The sequence below is a fragment of the Phacochoerus africanus genome, chromosome 1 (genome assembly GCF_016906955.1).
Source record: "Phacochoerus africanus isolate WHEZ1 chromosome 1, ROS_Pafr_v1, whole genome shotgun sequence".
Taxonomy (NCBI): domain Eukaryota; kingdom Metazoa; phylum Chordata; class Mammalia; order Artiodactyla; family Suidae; genus Phacochoerus; species Phacochoerus africanus.
The window spans coordinates 174,665,347-174,686,407 of record NC_062544.1 but is presented as its reverse complement, the minus strand read 5'-3'; the positions used below and the strand labels follow the sequence as shown (position 1 = coordinate 174,686,407).

Genomic DNA, 21,061 nt, shown 5'->3' with positions numbered 1-21,061 from the left:
AAATTATTAAAAGTTGACATTTTACACAGCTTTAAGCTTGGTATACTCTTACCTCACTCACATATCTTAGTTATTATTTCCAGACTGAGTTAATTAATTTTTAAATATTTATTTTGGTTTCTACTTTATTATATTGAACCAGAATTCTAAATTACTTGACATGGGCTTTCAAATTGTTTCATCTTCAGAAGATTTTTTTTTTTCTACAAAGAAGTTATTTTTAAAAATAATTATCTCAGTAGCTTTTCTCTATCTCTTAGCTAACTTCTCAATATTTTATTATCTAAACTTGGGAAGTAAATCTAATACCACTAGTAATGTTTATAAAGAAAGCCTCAAATAATGCATAACATAAATTCAGATTCAGATGTATTGTCATTACAAATATATTTAACTTAAAACAACACTTTTTAGCCTCAAACTTGAGGGTTAATTTAACATAATGAGAAATGCCCAGATCAATCAGATGCTATAAATCAATAGCATTAGAAGTTATTATAAAAGCAAAAGGTGAATTGAATATTCTAATAATGCTTTCTAAAAGATAGGCTTTGATTTCTTAAATTTAGGTGAATAATTTTACAAAAGAAAAGTCATTTTGCTGCTTAAAGTGCTTAAAATTTCTGATAGCAAGGAAATTAGAAACAGAATAATAATAAAACTGAAGGAAATATTAAAGACAAATCCTTTTTAACTGCTCAGCACATTGAGTGAAGAGGAGAAGTTGCTGAAAGTCAAGATTTAAAGGACACAAGAATCGGATTAGAAGACAGTAATATGCTTTTTCTCTCCTGTGTTCCATTTTCTTTTCACTGGACTTGGGCCTATGCTGGAAGAACTAAAACAAAAAAACAAAAAAACTAGAACATTCTCATTTAATTGTCCTTGGTTGTTGAATTAACCATATAATGGATACACTTAAAAGTTCTGTTGTGTTGATTCAATACCAGGACTATTTAGCTCAAAGCCATAGTTTGAGAGGTTAATCAGCATCACATTACTAACCTGTAACACTTCAAACTCCAGGGAACAGTAGTTGGATCTACAAGAAAAATGTACAGGGGGCCATGCCTAAACATGAATGGCTCTTACCATTCCCTTTTAGGAGAGGAGAAGGTTCAGCTACTCCAGTATAAAGTCTACTTATTCTCTCTCTCTCTTTTTGGTCTGTGGCTTATGGAAGTTCCTGGGCCAGGGATCAAACCCATGCCTCAGCAGTGACCTGAGCAGCAGCAGTGACAACACCAGATCCTTAACCCTGTGTGCCGCTTACTCTTTAATGTGATTATGATGGTAAAAATGTGTTTCTGGCATAGGAAATACCCTTATGGATATCTTATGCTATATTTAAATATCTGACCTTTGTCTTGTTATGTTGTTCTTATTACTAATAAATATTCTGTTTCACATAGTTTTATCTCTTTCCTCTATAGATTGATGTCTCTGAAGACAAAAACTATTTACCTAATAAAAATATCACCATCTGGTGGTGACTCCTATAAACTGAAAAGACATAATCCCTAAAATTTCCCAATAATATAAACCCATATAATTCCAATGACTGCAAAGAGTTGTGACTGACAGAGGCAACCATTTTGAAGACGGCAGATATCACAATATTATTTAAAATAAAAAAAAGAGACTTGATAATGTATTATTTGGAAGGTTTTTCTCAAAATAGTTCTGCAGTATTGGATTTCATAAATAAATTTCTTAATTTCTTATACTCTTCAGCTACCTTCATTCATGTATTTGTCATAATATTTAACAAATTCCTATTTCATGCTAAAATTTTTTCTAGATATTTAGGATATTTTTGTCTATTTTTTTTTAAAGGCCACAGCCAAAATATATACATGGAGGTTCCCAGGCTAGGGGTCGATTCAGAGCTGTAGCTGCTGGCCTACACCACAGCCATAGCAATGCCAGATTGGAGCCGTGTCTGCAACCTACACCAGAGTTCACAGCAATGCCAGATCCTTAACCCACTGAGTGAGGCCCGGGATCAAACCTGCATCCTCATGAATACTAGTTGGGTTCATTACCACTGAACCATGATAGGAACTCCAAAATATGTAGAATTTTAACTGTAAACAAAACCAAAACAAACATATATACTGTGGGTGGACTGTAAGCACACATTCCACATTAGATTTCTCTCACTTCTGACACCAAGTACAAGTTCTGGCTGTTCCCCAAACCACTATCAATTTTAATAATTCACTAGAAGGACTCACAGAATTCCTTGAAAGGTGTATACTCACAGTTATAGAAAGAATACAGATTAAAATATGCCAAGAAAAGCACGTAGAGTAGGATCCAGAAAAATCCTAAATGTGGAGCTTCTGTTTTCCTTTCCCCATGAAATCATGAAGAGCATTACTTCCCTAACAACGTGTGACAACGTGTGTGGAGTATTGCCAGTCTTGATGGCAGTCCAGTCTCTACTTGATGTCTAGTCTCTAATGGGATTCCATCATGATAGGAGTAGGGTAAGCATGGTTGACTGCTCACAAGACTGATCCCAGTTTCCAGCTCCTTAGGAGGTCAGGCTTATTTGCAAGGAATAGCTCAAAGCCTCCACCTTAAATCATATTGTTATTATCTGGTGGGTCTAAGGGCCACAAACAAAGTCACTCCCATCAGGCATGACATTCCAAAGTTTAGAGATTGCATCCTCAGAAGGGCAAAAGCCAGCCCTCTCTTTGAATAGGGTTAAGTTCTTCACTATTCATTTACATACGTATATGAGTATACATACACACATATGTATGTATATATCTCAATGCTAAGTATTTTGACAGGAAATAGGCACCAGTGGTAATAAAAATGCTAAGAAGAAAAATTAGAATAACGGGATAATGACAGAAGGAATGTTTTAAAAAATATTTTGGTCAGGAAAGGCTTCACTGAGAAGGTAAAATTTCTTCAGAAACACAAGTCCAAGATCAAGGTCTGGACTGATTTAGTTCCTGATAAGAGCTCTCTTCATGGCTTGTAGCGAGCCTCTGTTCTCACAGGGTCTTTCTTCTGAGGACTTGTGTCTCTCTGGTGTCTTTTAAGAATTCTCTCTTGGGAGTTCCCGTTGTGGCCCATCAGAAAGGAATCTGACTAGTATCCATGAGGATGTGGGTTTGATCCCTGGCCTCCCTCAGCGGGCTGGGAATCCAGCCTTGCCATGAGATATGGTGTAGGTCATAGATGCGGCTTGGATCCTGCATTGCTGTGGCTGTGGCATAGGCCGGCAGCTGCAGCTCCAATTTGACCCCTAGCCTGGGAACATCCAGACGCCACAGGTACAGCCCTCCAAAAGCAAAAAAAAAAAAAATCCTCTCAAACAATCCACACTGCTTCCTTCTCATTTTGTCCTTACCATCTCCAATATGACTCTTCAGTCTTATTTACTGAAACAATTCATATATTTGTCATAACAGGTGTATCCAAAGGGTTCATTTATTGGAACTATTCATTCCTATAATCCTAATATTTGACAAGTACTCCCAAAATGTATAATCTCAGTCTGCTCTCTCTGTGCCTTTAACTAAAATAACCAACTGCTTTCTAGACATCTCAATTTGCATGTTTGGAATGTTTCACAGGTGCCTCAAACTCTACAAGAATTAATTAAACACATTAAGTCAATCCTCCCGCAAGCCCTTCAAATCCTCCTCATCCTATATTCACCACAGGATAATGTTATCTTACCATTTGATCACCTTTCAAATCTTAAACTTGTCAGTCATCTGACCCTTTCCTCTAATTTTCCACATCCAATGAATCATCAAAAAATCTTGACAATTTTTGTCCCCTGCTGTCTTGCTACCCCTCCTTTTTTCTCTTTTTAAAGCCACACTTGTGGCATATGGAAGTTTCCTAGCTAGGGGTCGAATTGGAGCTGCAGCTGCAGGCCTATACCACAGTCATGGCAATACCAGATCTGAGCTGCACCTGTGACCTATACCACAGCTTGTGGCAATGCCAGATACTTAACCCACTGGGCAAAGCCAGGGATCAAACCCACAACCTCACAGAGCCAATCTTGTGTCCTTAACCTGCTGAGCCATACTGGGAACTCATTATCCCCTCATATCTCTTAATTCCAGTCCTTTCCATATGCCATCTTGCTCTGTCATCCCATTTGGTTTCCCCTATATCATAGCCTATTATTAGTCTCGCTACATTCACACTTACCTCCTCCATTCTTTTCTACTCAAAGCAGTCAAAGTAATCACTGCCCTAAATGTATTATTGCTCTTAAAATGTATTATTGCTCTTTTTCTGGCATGTTAGGTCTTTCATAGTTAGGATCCTTTCTATATCTTTGGCCTTCACCATCAGTCTCTTAAGTTTCAGTGTAGAATTTTCTCTCTCCAACCTTTTCATTATCTTTTCATAACCATTTTTCCTTCTACCTGTAATAATCTCTTTACTCATTAATTTAGCTAAAGTCTACTTATTTCAAAAGTCATCGCTTACCCTCTCATTCTTTAGAAAGAACTAACCAGACACCAAAATTAAATTATTTTTCCTGTAACATCTCATGGCTATTGGAAGGTGGAGGACTCTTCCTTTACCCTCCTGTTTGGTTCTTGGGGAACTGCAAATTAAACTGACAAAAGGCAGATTAGCAAGTCATAAAGCAGATTTAATCACACACCTATGGCAGTTCACAGAAAACCGGGACTCAAGGCCATAGTACTACTTGGGGCTTATATACCATCTCATAGCAAAGGGAAGGAGGGGAAAGGTATTTATGGGAAAACAAATGACTTTAGGAAAGGTAAATGAACCCTTATGAGAACAGATGGAAGATATAATTTTGTTACAAAGTCTTTTCAGATGTGGTGTTGATTTGCAGTCTTCAGTGATAAAAGTCAATCTTCCCTGGTTCCTCTCCCAGAGAAGAGATTTAAAATAATTGAGTTCTTCTGAGTTCTTTTGGGAAGCTCTGCTTTTAGGTAGGTCAGAGATTTCAAGAACTCAAATGTCTCTGCTCAAAGTAATTTTTATTCCACAGCAATATATTCTGGACTTCTTCACAGCAAACAATACACTTATTTATTTAGCCCTTATCTTTTACTCAAGACTGTAAGCAAATAAAAGCTGATGCTGTATTTGTCTTGTTCAGTGAGTATCACCACAATCTTTAAATCAGTACATGTGTACATGAACTGGGTATCTCCTGCTAAACATCCAAGCTTGTATTGCCCAGTTATTTGATTATTCAAGAATAGCTTGTGCTAGACCCTCAGTTGTGTGGTCAATCAAAAATAGACAGCTTCATACAACACAGGAAACTTCAACTCCTGTTTCATTTGTATTCTCTTAGTGTCCTGCACTAAATTTGGGTAGACAGGCTCATCTTATGCTTCTGGATAAAGTTAGTAACTAATGACAATCCTTTAAAAGAGGCAGGGACATTTTATACTTAACTATATTTGAAACAGGTGCTAGGGTGTTTTCATGACACAGCTACTAGTAAAGAAAAAAAAATGAACTCATTTCCTTTAGGAAACAAAGCATTCTATCCACAGGTTCTTTCACTGTGCCAATTAACATTTACAGAGACCGACTGGAAGCAAACTCAGATTTTACCAGGAAAAGTATGAAAGTAAAACTCAAACCCCATTTCTTCATATGTTGTGCGTAGGGAAAGAAAACCCGCGAGCCTCTTGCTTGCTCTCTCTTCAAAAGTACAAAGATAAACAATTAAGGTGATAAACAATTAAGGTCACAAACAATTTCACTTGGGCCAAGCTCGGGACCTACAAGTCCCCGGACCCGTGACGTCACCGGAAACGGCTTCTTGTGACGCTCAATATCCCTCCCTCTCGCGCTGGGCGCCGGAAGCAAAGCGGAAGTGGGCGCTCATTCGCTTCCGGGCCCGGCCGCCATTTCCAGCGGTTGTAGCTTCTCACGGGTTGTAATCCGCTGGGACAATGAGCTATGACTACCATCAGAGCTGGGGCCGCGATGGCGGGCCCCGCAGCTCCGGCGGGGGTTATGGAGGAAGCTATGGAGGAGGCCGTGGAGGAGGCCATGGGGGGAACCGAGGTTCCGGAGGTGGCGGCGGCGGCGGCGGCGGAGGAGGGGGTGGTCGAGGCGGCCGAGGCCGACATCCCGGGCACCTGAAAGGCCGCGAAATCGGCTTGTGGTATGCGAAGAAACAAGGACAGAAAAATAAGGAAGCGGAAAGGCAGGAGGTAATCTGAGACTCGGTAGTGGAGGGGGGATAGGCAGGACTGATTTTCTTTTCCATCTTTCTGCCCCCTTTTCTTTCCTTTTTTTGTATCTTAACTTCGTTTCTAAACTGATGCATGTGCTCTGTGAAATGCAAGTGCTGAAGCGTTCCATAGTGGATATTGTTACAGTTGACGGTGACTCTGTGCATCTCACTTGAAGCAGTTGAGATTTACGTAGGCTCAATGTGTACTTTACTTAAAAGACGTGAGAACTGGGTATAAAACAAATGTTAAATTCAGGGTCCAGCCGAAATTTACTGGGGTGTTACTCTCATAGTATCTCTTCCTACCCTTTCCCTTAGAATAATTAATGCCACTTTCGTTTAAATTCCTTGCTTGATGAACTCTAAAATAGCAACTTTATACTTGAGATACAGGTTTGTGCAAAACAAAAACTTTCAACCACTCTTTTGAATGTAGATCCTTCAGAAGAATATTCCAACTTTAATTTTTAGTATTAAAATAAGCGCAAACCCAAATGTTTTGCTTTTATGTTGGGCTAGAGAGGTTTCTGCTAAAGTAGCTCCTATTTGAGAAGTAAACCTAAGATCCTAGAAGTGGAAGAAATTTCAAGAGATAATTTGACTTGTCTCTTCAGGTTGGTAATTGTCCATTTGATTTGTATTCTGAAGAGGTGTAATAAAGGAAGCATTAAAGATCCCAGAGTGGCCTGTTCTCTGTTCTGATAGTAATTTTATGTATTTATATAGATATACATATATGATTAAACAAGTTTTCTTAATATAAGCTTTAAAACAGCTTTTTAGTGACTTTAAAAGCATCTTTCATGTTAGATAGAGTGTAATTGAATCACCATTTAGGCTTCTGTTTTAAAATCATCCCATTTCTTTATTTTTCTTTTATCTATGTCATTTTTATTGATTCTTTGAGGATGTATCCATCTTCACATTATCATATTCTCTTAAAAAACCACCACCAACACCATATTTCTTTGACAACCAAAAATTAACTTATTGAGCAAACCAGTTTTTCAGAAGTTAAGGAAAAGACATCTAAGTCATCTTGAAATTGGAAGAATAATTGAGTGATTAGTATTAAAGGTACGTAATAACTTCTTAACTATCAGATTTTGTTTACTTCTTGTTTCACAAAAGGTTTATGCATTTGCTTTGGGGAATCTGAAGAAATGATATTCAGGGAGGGACAATAAGAACTAAATAGATGAAACACTAAGTAAATCAGGAAAAATTCTTCACTATTATCTTCATTATTATTTCCATCTGAGGCCATTTATTCATTAGATCGTTATGAAAGAAACTCTTGACTTCCACTTCCTCCCCAACCTTCTCCATTTAGTAAAATTACTACCATTTATTCACTTGCCAAGGCCAAAATGAGATTTATTTTTGATTCTTCTCTCACATTTCGGTAAATCCCTCTTCTGCCTTAATCTTAAATCCCACCACTTATCTCCACAGCAGTTACCATAGATCAAGCCATTGTTTTGTTGTCTATTGTGACCTCCTAACTGGTCTTCTATTTCTGCTCCTTCCCATTAAGTCTGTGTTTTGTAGAGCCTTAGATCATCTCATTCTGTAGCTCACAATTTGAAAGCCAGGTGGCTTCTATCTGTTTAATATATTTCAGTTGCAGCCTAACATGTTTTCCAGGAATCTTGGTATTTTGGCTTCAACATATTAGGTTTCCCTGTCTAGTATTTTTCTGAGCCCATGTTCCAATCTGATGTAATTAAAGCTTTTGTGAACAAGCTTTTATTTATTTATTTTTTGTTTTTTGTGCGTTTGTTTTTTGGCTGCACCTGCAGAATATGGAAGTTCCCAGGCCAAAGATGTGGCAACACTGGGTCCTTAACACGCTGTGCCTGGGTCAGGATCAAAACTGTGCCTCAGCAGCAACCCGAGTCACCACAGCGGGGCCTTCTTTGCTTTTTTATTATAGTTCTCTAATAGTCTCCAGAATGTATCCATTTTTTTCTACTGAATATGATTGTATTTCAGTTAATTGGCTCATCCTGCCTTTTTCTTTGATCACGTTCAGCCCTTTGTGATTGCTTCTGAGTCAGAATTTCCATAGGTTTTACTTTTTAGGTAATTCCTGTGTTTACAAAGTGACTGCATTCTAATGATGCACTCTTACTCTTTCAATAAATATTTTTGAGCATCTGATATATTTGAAATAGTATTATAGACACCATGTAAATAAGCTTACTTACGGAAATTGCAGCATGTTAGGGTTTATGGAGTGGTTAGAATACAGTGTATTACCGTAAAGAAGATGTGGGCAATTACCTAACTCAGATTAGAAAGAGTCTAGACGATTTCCCAGAGGAAGTAGCCCTTAATCTGAAACTTGAAATAACCCCGTGTATTTGGGATTTGAATGTTTGGAAAGGGATTTTTGGGCAGAGGCAACAGCATATGCCACAATCTAGAGGTCAGGAAGAAAGTTTTCAAGGAACTGAATAACTAGAGCATGGGGAATTATGAGAGGAGCGTAGAGCAAAGGCTTTCACACTTTTGACCACTTCCCACAGAAAGCAATATATTTTAATTTGCAACTTAATACACATATATGTATATCAGAACAAAAAGTTTCATAAAATAATATTTAATTACCCTGGGACTTTTGTTATTGTTGTTTGTACCTTTCTGCCCTCTTTTTTTTTTTTTTTTTAATTAGTGCTGGTTATGTTCCTTTAATCTTACAGACAGCAGTGCGAAAGGTCCTGAACTAGAAATTAAGCAGGGTTTGAAATCCTTAGCTCTTGCTAAGAGCTCCAGCAAGCTGTAAAAATATTTTAAGCAAAACATGAAATGATTGGATTTGTGTTCTAAGTTTACTCCGGGTAGCAGTAAAAAAGGCAGTTCTGGGACAGAGAGACCAGTATGTAGCCCTTGGAGTAATTAAGGTGAGAAATGACAGCTGGAATTAGGACATAGCTTAAAGTGATTTAAGAGGTTCACTCAAAATGATTTTATCTGGAGGATAGGGGAAGCAGGTATGAATGGATGGTACTTTAGTGACTGTATAAAGAGCCAGCTTGTTGGAAGGAAGATGATGGACTCAGCTTAAGGACTCTGAGTTTGCTATTATAGAGTATACAAGTGGTGATTTCAAGGAGGTAGAAAGCAGTTTGGACCTGATGCCTAAAGAAATCTAGGCTTCAGGTAAACATTTGACAGTTTGTGGGCCTGTGGATGGTAGTTGGACTACAGAAGTGAATGAGGAGTGGGTGCAGGCCTGAACTCTGTGGATCATTGCTTCTCAAACCTGAATCACCTGGCATCTTATAAAAAAGTACAACTAGGGTGGGTCCAGAGAATCAACTTTCCTTACAGACTTCCAGATAATGTCACTGCTGCTGGTCTGCAGGTCACTCAGGCTGTACAGTGTAGAACAATTTAAGAGGAAGAGAAGCTTGCAGAAGAACCAGGGAAGGATCAGACAGAGAGGAGAAACATAAGGACATGGATATTGTTTTGTAATCTAGGAGTATGATTTAGAGAGAAAAGAGTATATAAAAAAGAAAGTAATCAATGGTGGCAAACTGCACAGATTTCAAGTAAGGTAAGAGCTCAGGACATCTTGAGTTTAGCAACAGTCATTGGTAACCTCAATGAGAACCCTTTTTGTGGAAGTATAAACCAGATTGCAATGGGGTGGCTAGTGCAAGAGAAAAAAATGGGGCACTTTCAGGCATTTTTGCTGTTAAGAGGAAGAAAAAAAAGTGGGTGGGAGACTCTAAGAAATGATTTTTTTGGTTCATTTTTAATATTTTAAAAGTAAGGAAATTTGACTATGTTTAAAGTTCATGCACTAGTGGTAAGGAGCCAGTGGAGGCGAAAAGTTTATCAGAGAAGACCATATTATGATGCACTAGTAGTAGGCAGCCTCCAGATCTTGATGACTTATAACAGCAAAAGTTTGTTTCCCATTCATATTTCTTGATGATTGGAGTTCATTAGAGAGTTCACATTATGAGAATGAGGTAGACAGAGCCTCCATCCATTGGGAGCATAACTGGTTTTGGTAGCAACAGAGGGAATACAGTAAATTGCCCCTGATTCTTAGAAACTCCTCTTCACATTTCTCTGGTCAGTAAATCATGTGGCCATGGGAAATGTATTTCTACCTTATATTGGGAAAGAAACTAGGATATTGTTTTATATTCAGCCTTAAAGACTGCTAGAGAGATGGAGAGGGAAGGAGTGAGCCCTTGGGGAAGGAAAAGGTGGAATTAGTCATGGCTTAAGTGGAGAGATTAACCTTAAGCAGGAAAATGGACTCTTCGATTTTACTAGGAAGGAAAAGAGCAAAGGATGGGCTCTGATACAGGTGGGTTTGGATTTGGTGGCAAACAGTTGAGGACTTAACCTTTGGGTTTTCGTTCTTTTTTTTTTTTTTGTCTTTTTAAAGCCGCACCCTCTGCATATGGAGGTTCCCAGGCTAGGGGTCGAATTGGAGCTGTAGCCACAAGCCTACAACCACAGCCACAACAATATAGGATTCGAAGCGCATCTGCAACCTACCCCACAGTTCACAGCAACGCTGAATCCTTAACCCACTGAGTGAGACCAGGCAGGTATCATGGATGCTAGTCATACTCATTTACACTGAACCACCGCAGAACTCCTGGGTTTTCTTTATGAAACACTGTGTGTGAAATGTTGAGGGTGAATGGAAAAATAGTTATGAGTGTGTTACGGAGAATGGAGAAAGTTTCAGAGTTGCAGATACTTAGAAGCTGATGAGATAGACAATTTGCTGGACATCATTGAGGGTCTCCTTTGCCAGGAATTTACAATTAGAAGCAGAAAGAATGTTTGAAGGTGTCCAAAAAGGAGGGAAATAGTAAAAAGATCAAATGCTTAGATAAAATAGCACGAAACATAAAAGGTGTATCTGTCTGAGATTCTTAAGGCAGGAGGTGAGGTAAAGAAAGTGAAGGATGATGGAACTGGAAGAAGGTAGGAGAGAGGCAACCTGCATAGAAAGGCTAGATCCAGGTTTGGAATTTCAGCATTCCTAAATTCACTGCCCACAGCCTCTGGAGCCTCATTGTGTGGAGAACCTTATTAAAAATAATTAATGAAAAAGTGTAAATTATGTTTGTATTAAAAAGTATAAAATTTTTCAGTGGCAGTTTTAGTTTTCAGTCATCCTGCCTTGTAGTTATTCAAAATTCACGTAACAAGGTGAGCATGAGAACTTTGTTCTGCTAACAGAGGTAAAAACTTCAAAATGTAAAGCTCTGGTTGAATAAATGCTTTAGTGTGAATGAGTTTTGGTGGGAAAGAAATTACTTTTAAAATTAATCTTATCTTTGCCTTTTTGAAAGTGAATGGAAGAAACTAGAGTTTCAAGCCCTTGAGGTGTTTGGAATGTGTGTAAAAATTAAGGAAGCTGTGTTTGACTTCTCAGGTCTTCCATCTCAGAAGAGGCTTTAATCAAAGTATTGCTAAGGATTCTAAAATTTCAAGGGCCAAGAAAAAATGTAGAAGTTGATAATTATCTTATGTAGGTACTCAAATCAGTAAATGTTAATATGTGCTGAAGGCATTACAGAATTTAAAGCATAGGACAAAAATGTTCTAATAGTGGTCTTCTGTGTTGGTGGTTCCCAAGACCACCCTCAGGGTCTATGATTCACTAGGAGGAAACACGCATCTCTGAAAAGCTGGCGTATTCATAGTGACAGATTTCAACAGCAAATTATTACAGAATAAAGTTGTCAGAAGTCAAAGGTGCTGCATAGGGTGGAGTCTGGAGAAACCAGGTGCAAGCTTCCAGTCCTAGTGGAGAAGGCATATCATATACTGTGGAGAAAAGATACATTAATACAATATGGTAACAGTTTTAAAAAGATTTCTGTTCAGTACAATTATTAAAAAACAAAAAATTTAGACTTCATTGTCCTGTCAGTAAATAGGTTTTGCTGCATTTTGTAATTTCCTAATGTTTTCCTATCAGCTAGAGTTTGCCATATTGGACTTTTTAATCGCATGAACATAATGATGCTTTTAGCAATAAACATTTTAATAATTTATCAGAAGTCTTTTGGAGACGTCCCAAAAGATTTCATTGTTTTCTTTTGTGTGTGTTTTATTTCTTAAAGAGAAACACAAATGTCTTACATGCTCGTTGTAATAAATAGCTTTATCCATTGATTTGATAGACTTCTCTGAAGGGCCTGCCATGTGTCAGAATTATATCTTGAAATACTGCAAAAAAAAAAAATAGAACGTGAAAAGTGAATAACCTTTTAAAAATCAATACTAATGAGAACAAGATCCTAGTGCACATATTTTCTGCAACTGACTTTTTTCATTCAATACTTTGGCTGTCTTTCCTGTCTGTACACTTTAAAGGAAAAAAAATCCACCCTTTAAACTGAGTTTGCTTATAATCCAGTTACTTATAATTTGCTTTATAAAAGAATAGTCTTTAAAAGTTCTTGTTCATGGAGTTCCATTGTGGCTCAGTGGGTTAAGAACCTGACTAGTATCCATGAGGATTCGGGTTTGATCCCTGGCCTTGTTTGGTGGGTGAAAGGATCTGGCTTTGCCACCAGCCAAGGCATACGTCACTGATGTGACTCGGATCTGGTGTTGCTGTGGCTGTGGTGTAGGCCGGCAGCTGCTGCTCCAATTCAACCCCTAGCCTAGGAACTTTCCATCTGACCCAGGTGTAGCCCTAAAATGGGAAGGAAAAAAAAAGAGTTTTCTTACTGTGTACAGTGTAACTCATTTTCTTCCATGTCTTCTACACCAAGAAAACAGTTTAACTCAGATTTTCTCTTCCAGTCTTCTACACCAAGAAAACAGTGTGATTTTCTCTGTTGTGTCTTTTTAATTAAATCTCATTGTCTGAGGCAACTGAGTTATCTTGATTATCATTTTCATGAGCACTGATCACTTTATTTATTCCCTCAGCTCAGCCTTCTTACTTCCCAATTTATTCCTCCTTTTAGTGTAAGATTTAAATGCTTTTAAAGCTCATTGCAACCAAAATAGTGCGTGGAAGTTTTTAACTTTTGTTTTTACCAGAACATTTGGGTTTTAATAAATTTAATTGTGGGTATCTTGAAATTTAAGGTAGGGGAATGATCATAACAGTATTATTTGAGGGTAGGAAGTTAAGGGAATCAAAGTTTTAGTAAGGGACATAAATATGCTTTCTTTGCTGATAATACTAGAACTACTTTTATAGGTATATACTAGAAAAAGGACTAGACAGATAAAAATGTTAATTAGGTCTAGGAAGTCGAATTGGGCTAGAAGGCAATTTGGGGATGATTCAAATTTCTTTTATATGTTTGTGGCATATTACTTTGCCTTTATTTTTTTTTAGTTGTCAAATTATTTTGCACATGCTTTCTCTTTTTCCTTTGCACAAAATAGAGAGCCGTAGTGCATATGGATGAACATCGAGAAGAACAAATTGTTCAGCTGTTACATTCTGTGCAAGCTAAGAGTGATAAAGATTCAGAAGCACAAATATCCTGGTTTGCTCCTGAAGATCACGGGTAAAGCAAAAAAAAAAAAAAAAAAATAAGAATGACACTTCTTTCATAGGATTGGGTAGAAAAAAAATGATAATAAAAATAACATCTTTGGACTCATCTGTAATTGAAATCTGGCCTCAGCGTAATCTTTGTTCTTATGTAGAATGAGCATGTTCGTCGAAAGACTCAAAAATTTCAGTGGCATATTTATTCCCACAGGAGAGCTAAATGGTAGGAATGGTCTATCTAGTTAAGAGATTTGTCGAGTTATTATTTATTGTTCTTCCTACCCATTATCTTTGTGTTTCCAGAATTCTTGGGGGAATGGGTGTGCAGGAATTAAATTGCCTCTGTATTAGGAATGTATAGGAGCTGTATCATTGGGGAAAAATTAGAAGTGAGTTTTTCTAGGACTGTGTAATATAGCATCTCATTTATAGCTCAGAAAGAGTGGCAGGAAGAAAATGAAGTTGTGAAATAAAACTTAGAAAATTAGATAAAGAAAAACATAAGTCACTGCAATGAAAGAATGACTTGTGTGGATTTTTTTATTTTTTTAACTACCACAAAGAATAACTTCTCTAGTAGTATCTATTTGAAGGGCAGAAAAATTTGAATTCATTACAAAAATGAATTTTCAAATTGCTCTACTAAGAGAAGAGAATAAAGCCTTTTGATTTTGGTGATTCTGAAATTTTTAAATGGCACATTGTTCTGATTTAGGGCTTGAGTGGCTCTTAAATCTTTCATCATTTTAAAATTTTTGTCAAAATAGGTACGGTACTGAAACTCCTGCTGAAAACAAACAAAACTCAGTAAAGAAAATCGAGAATCAGGAAAAAAAATTGATAAATCAAGAAAAGAGGCCGTTTAGAATCAGGGACAAATATATTGACCGCGATTCTGAATATCTCTTGCAAGAAAATGAACCGGATGTAACTTTAGACCAACAATTACTGGAGGATTTACAAAAGAAAAAAACTGACCTTCGATATATTGAAATGCAGGTAATGGGAAGCAAGATGGGGGAAATTTTTACTTGTCATCTCTCTCTTTTTTTTTTTCCTCTCAAGAGCTGTGCCTCTGGGCATATGGAAGTTCCCAGGCCGGGGGTCAAGTTGGAGATGCAGTGGCTGGCTTATGCCACAGCCACAGCAATGCCAGAACCTAGCTGTGTCTGTGACTTACACCACAGCTCAGGGCAACGCTGGATCTTTAACCCCTAACCTGCCTAGCAAGGTCAGGGATCAAACCTGCATACCCATGCGTAGTAGTTGGGTTCCCAGCCTGCTGAGCCTCAGTGGAACTCCTCTTGTCATTTCTTTTGATACTTGATAAAAATGCATTTATGATTAGAGGTAGCTGCCTGGTGTAGATCAGTGAGATTCCTCATCAAGGCATCCTCAGAATTTTTTCCCTCATATAATACAGAAAAGTAGTGGGAATGGAATTATACCTAAGTAGATTATGGGTGTCTATTACAGAGGAGGAATGAGAATCTTAGATTAAGTGACCTATCTTATGGTTACACAGCTAGTAATGGAACAAAGTCTAAAGGTGTGTTTAAGAGCCCGAGTGTTTAATCCCTCTTGGAAATATGCCATATTTTTTTCTTTATGTCGTAATTTATTTGGCAAACATTATTCCGCTTGCTAGATGCTTGTTATTGTGCTCTGTTTTCCAGACTAATAAAACATTCCGCTTGCAGACTGTAATCTCATTGCTAAGTTCATTAGTTCTTTTTTATAAAAATTTTTTAAGTCTTGATACTTTATATAAGCTGTGAGGTAGTAAAAATACTTTTGGACCCTAGCATATTTATCTATGGTATTTTATTTACTAGGATTATAATTTAATTACATTTATTTTGTGAAGATTAAAAAAAATTTTTTAATTTCAGCATTTCAGGGAAAAGCTGCCTTCCTATGGAATGCAAAAGGTAAAATGAATATACACTATTTAATTTTATTTGCAAAATACTTAAATACATTATATGTCAAGAAGAAATATAAATTAATGAATCTTTCCCTAAAGGATATTCTTTTTGTTGTTGTTGTCTGTCTTTTTAGGGCCCCACCTGCAGCATAGGGAGGTTCCCAGGCTAGGGTCGAATTGGAACTGTAGCCGCTGGCCTACACCACAGTAACTCGTGATCTGAGCCAGTCTGCAACCTACACCATAGCAATGCTGGATCCTTAATCCGCTGAGCGAGGCCAAGGATTGAACCTGCAACCTCATGGTTCCTAGTCGAATTCGTTTCCACTGCACCACAACAAAAACTCTATCTAAGGGATATTCTTGGGTGTTCTATTCTTTTGAATTGTTGAAGTACAAAAAAAAGAAAACTAATTCTGACAGTTTTCCTGACATTTTCTCTTATTTATGTCCATGATTGGAACCTTTAGAGTTTAAAAAATAAAGTTATCACATACAAGTTGCTTGGGTAAATCCCCTTGCTCTTAATTTGAGACCAAATATTTTATTTTATTTTGTTTTTTGTCTTTTGTCTTTTGAGGGCCGCAGCTGCGGCACATGGAGGTTCCCAGGTAGGGGTTTAATCAGAGCTGTTTCTGCCTGCCAACTCCACAGCCACAGCAATGCCAGACCCGAGCCGTGTCTGTGACGTACACCACAGCTCACAGCAACGCCAGATCCTTAACCCACTGAGCAAGGCCAGGGATCGAACCCGATACCTCATGGTTCCTAGTCAGATTCGTTTCTGCTGCGCCATGACGGGAACTCCAAGACCAAATGTTTTAATTAAAATTGAGGCCCTACTGAAAATACAGTGTCTTAATTTATTATGCTGCTTCGTAAAATCACTCTATATTGAATAATATAGTCTCCTATCCTCTGACCTCTAAATCTTTATTTTGATTTTTCTTTGCTTTCCATAGCACTTACTACCACCTGACATCTGTGTGTCTTCCCCTTGTAGCAGTGTATATTCTTGAGGATGGAGTCAGTTTTCTTAATTACATACCTTTTGAGTTGAAACAGTGCCTGACAGTCTATAGAATATCAGTAAATATTTGTTGAAAGAATGAATCACATTCTCCTTCTCAGTACTTGGCACTATAATTTTGATGCTCAAACTTGGGATCTGTTCTGATGTATATGTTGTGTTAGAATAGATAAGAAAGTTTTAAATAGTTTTCAGGTTAAATTGTTTTTTAAATAAAAATTACTCATAACAGCCCCCTAAAGTAGTGGGATGGATTTGTTAATACAGTGAATATTAACTTAAAAATACTGATGTTTATCTAAGATTCTTAAGACGGATCTTTCCCAAGTAGGTGGTTTTTCACATACCTAAATATTAGCCATTTGATTTAGGTATTTAAAACTTGACTTTATTTTAATTACTTAAAAGGAAATAGTCTTAAATTTTCTTCTTCCTCATTCTCAAAAACAGTAAATGAAACTTGTCTGCAGATGAAGCCATATTTATGAATTATCGTATAAATTCTTAGTGTTTTCAGTAGTTGATAAGGTACCAGGGGATTTGCCCTTATATATATACTCAGTAGCCCCACATGACTTTTTTTTTTTTTCCCCCCCCTGCTTTTTAGGGCTTCACCCGAGGCTCATGGAGGTTCCCAGGTTAGGGGTCCAATCGGAGCTATAGCTGCCGACCTGTGCCATAGCCACAGCAACAAAGCTGAATCTGCAACTTATACCACAGCTCATGGCATCACCATATCTTTAACCCACTGGACAAGGCCAGGGATCCTACCCACAACCCCATGGTTCCTAGCCTGATTCGTTTCCGCTGCGCCACGAGGGAAACTCCGTTCTTTTTAACTAATGTTAATTCTTATGCATGGGATTATAAACTGTCTCTTATTCTTGTCAGTATGTTTAACAGTGCCTTGGGTCTGTTCTTTTTATAATTTAGTGTTTCTTATCTTTTTGAACACTGTTAGATCCACATATTTAAACTGTCAGTATTGTCTATAACAGAATTTTAAAGGTATTAATGTGCTTGTTAAAAATAGTTACCTTCAGTTTGGTAAATAGTTTGATAACTCAGAGTCAATCTGTGATGTCCTTCACTTATTTTCTTTTTTGAAATAGGAATTGGTAAATATGATCGATAACCATCAGGTCACAGTAATAAGTGGTGAAACTGGTTGTGGAAAAACCACCCAAGTTACTCAGTTCATTTTGGATAACTACATTGAAAGAGGAAAAGGGTCTGCATGCCGAATAGTTTGTACTCAGCCGAGAAGAATTAGTGCCATTTCAGTAAGTAATCTCTCTTCTTTAAGAAATTCCCCGCTTTGTTTTTGATTCTCCTTATGTAATCTTGCTAGAACTTACTGATTTTGAAGGTTGGGGTGATTCTTAACTAAGACTGAAAGATTGAATGACTTCTATCTTGCTGATCATAGATGTTTAGGAGTTCAAGATAAGTTATAAATCCAGACAATTTTCAGTATAAAACTAAAAGAATGAAAAACTGTTGTTTACAGAATTTATTATTAGCTTCAAATAATCTCCATTATTAGACACTTTATATTTACTCCTTTATTCATCAGTGCTGTTTTGAACTCTCTCTGGTTTTTTGGTGTTTTTTTTTTTTGTTTGTCTTGGCCATGGCATGCAGCAGCTTAATATGGGTTCCCAGACCAGGGATTGAACCCCTGGCCACAGTGGTGAAAGTATCAAATCCTGACCACTAGTCCGCCGGGAGATGACTTGTATTTTTGAGGGGTTTTTTTGTTTCTTTTTGTTGTTTGTTTTTTGGGCCACACCTGCAGCATGTGGAAGTTCCCAGGCTAGGGGTCAAATTAGCTTTAGCTGCCAGCCTATGCCACAGTCACAGCAACACCAGATCTGAGACGTCTGCAACCTACACCGCAACTCAAAGCAATGCCAGATCCTTAACCCAGTGAGCGGGGCCAGGGATTGAACCTGCGTCCTCATGGATACAAATTATATTCATTACCACTGAGCCACAATGGGAACTCCCCTTGTTTTTATGATTTTGTAATGCAATTCAGTAAGAGGGAGTTTATCATGAAAAAAAAAAAACAAGGCATTCATATGTAAAAGGTATAAGTACGTGTTTATACAGGTGTGTATATATGTGTGTGTGTATATATATGTACGTGTTTATTACAAATAACATTTTTTGTGTTTAGTTGGATGACCTATTTAAATATATGAGTTATATATTTTTTAAAGATGTTTGAGGTTTCTTACAACATTCACTGTGTTATTACATTTATTTCAGTGTTATAATTGTATGTGTAAATTTAAATTAGAGATTTATGGTTGCGTTTGGTTTTGTGATAGTGCTGTGTATTGTATCTCTAAGTCATTTCACACAGAATCTGATCAGAAACTGCATTACCCATTATGGCAGTATTTTGGAGGAACTATAGTATGCACTTTAAACTATGGTTTCTAAGAGATGTTTTTAGAAAGTAAAGCAACAATCTATATGGGAGGACCATATTCCTGGAAATGGTGTGAGTTAACAGAATGGTGAAAAATAGGGCACTTTTGTCATGACACTGTTACATAGTTGTTAGACCTAAGTTAGTTAAAAATCTAATTTTATAATTTTCACTAATATATACAGCTACTCAGTTACTGTATATATTGACAGAAGAAATGCTTACCAGGTTTTTTTGGGGTTTTTTTTTTTTTTTTTTTTTGCTTATTTTTCCAAGATATGTTGTATTTCAATGGGCAGTTAATAAGTACTAAAAAGTAAAATAATGGTGTAAATCAATGTATATAAGGTATAATGATTGGGAAATTTTAACTTCTGAAGTATTTATTAAAAATAATATTTCTTGGCCTCATAAATCCCTGTTTTGTCACAAGGTCACTGTTGGTAACTTATAGTTCCACAAAACATTATTGGATTACAGGAAGATTTTATCTATCCAGAGCTTTTCTTTGTCAGCCACTACTTTCAGAACATAACTAACTAGGAATTGAGCATACCGATCTCTACCAAAAAAAAAAAAGTATCAACATCTATTTACCCTCAGATTACACATAAGTTTTACAAATTTAGATTATGATTTCTGACTTTTTTAGAAAAGTCAGGTAGAGAGGATGCTATAGAAAGTCACTTAACTCATGAAAATCCAGTGACTAGTGTTTCAACAGTCCATGCTTTTAATAGATGTTTAGGATACTAGAAGAAATTATTTCTTTGTAACTATATTTTATTTTAATTAAAGGTTGCAGAGAGAGTGGCTGCAGAAAGGGCAGAAACTTGTGGCAATGGTAATAGTACTGGATACCAAATTCGTCTCCAGAGGTAAAGAATGTTTGCTTCTTATTTATAGATAGATTTTAGTGAAACTTTGAAGTTAGACTCACAAGAAAGATTTTCCTCCATTTTTATGCTGATTATTACTATTAGACTTAAAGTAACGGCAGCACAGGATGCTTACAATCCACGAAATCATTTTTTTAAACCTAAGTTTGGATTTGAATTGGCATTTTAAAATGTCTTTTACATTATGAAATGGTTAGAAAAGTAACATTTTTCCTGGATATACATTAGTAGGCTATCACTCCCCTTGATATGAATTGACCTCCAATGTATTTTGGTACCATCACACAGACCCTGATTGACTTAATTGCTTTTGATATCTTTAACCCCCTATCCAACTTCACTGTATATCTTCAGTCCTTTTATGCAGCTCAACATTGTTTCCCTTTTGAAATGAACCAATTTTCCAGTCACTTGAACCAAAGTTTAGTCCCCTAAGTATTTGGTTTTTTCCTGAATGTTAATAGTTATGCCTTTAAAAAGAAATCATTAACATCGTGTTGCAACTACAAAATGTTGTATTGAACTTGAGTGTAGTATTTCTTATTCTGTTGTGGTAAGTATTCCTGTAACTAAAAGATTAAGTATGAAAATTTTCGTTAAAACTGAAAGCAGGAGTTACCGTCATGGCTCAGTGGTAGTGAACCCAACTAGCAACCCTGAACATGCGGGTTCCATCCCTGTCCTCGCTCAGTGGGTTAAAGATCTGGCGTTGCTGTGAGCTTAACGGTGTAGTTCGCAGACATGGTTTGGGTCCCATGTTTCAGTGGCCGTGGCGTAGGCTGGCGACTATATTCCCAATTTGACCCCCTAGTGTGGCCCTGAAAAGACCAAAAAAAAAAAAAAAAGCTGAAAGCCTTATTTACATTGAAAATGTTCTTCTAAATTTTTGTGGTACTTAGTAATTTATTAGTAAAGAAAACTAAGAATTAACTCTTGTCTTTCATTCACAGTCGGTTGCCAAGGAAACAGGGTTCTATCCTATATTGTACAACAGGAATCATCCTTCAGTGGCTTCAGTCAGACCCGTGA

The 21,061-nt window shown here is 37.0% G+C and overlaps 1 protein-coding gene across 2 annotated transcripts in view; it reads left to right on the top strand.

The window, feature by feature from the left end:
• Positions 1 to 5,858: 5,858 nt before the first annotated feature.
• The window catches only part of DHX36 (DEAH-box helicase 36), a 50,507-nt gene continuing 35,304 nt past the window's right edge, over positions 5,859 to 21,061 (top strand). The window contains exons 1-7 of one of the 2 annotated variants that reach the window (XM_047785151.1): positions 5,859 to 6,203; positions 13,625 to 13,749; positions 14,504 to 14,735; positions 15,629 to 15,667; positions 17,806 to 17,976; positions 19,932 to 20,011; positions 20,983 to 21,057. In XM_047785151.1, the coding sequence (XP_047641107.1) occupies positions 5,940 to 6,203; positions 13,625 to 13,749; positions 14,504 to 14,735; positions 15,629 to 15,667; positions 17,806 to 17,976; positions 19,932 to 20,011; positions 20,983 to 21,057 (986 nt within the window). In that variant the 5' untranslated portion in view covers positions 5,859 to 5,939. Of the gene's footprint in view, positions 6,204 to 7,141; positions 7,304 to 13,624; positions 13,750 to 14,503; positions 14,736 to 15,628; positions 15,668 to 17,805; positions 17,977 to 19,931; positions 20,012 to 20,982; positions 21,058 to 21,061 lie in introns of those variants that run through there. The other variant, XM_047785160.1, reaches the window with a different exon arrangement.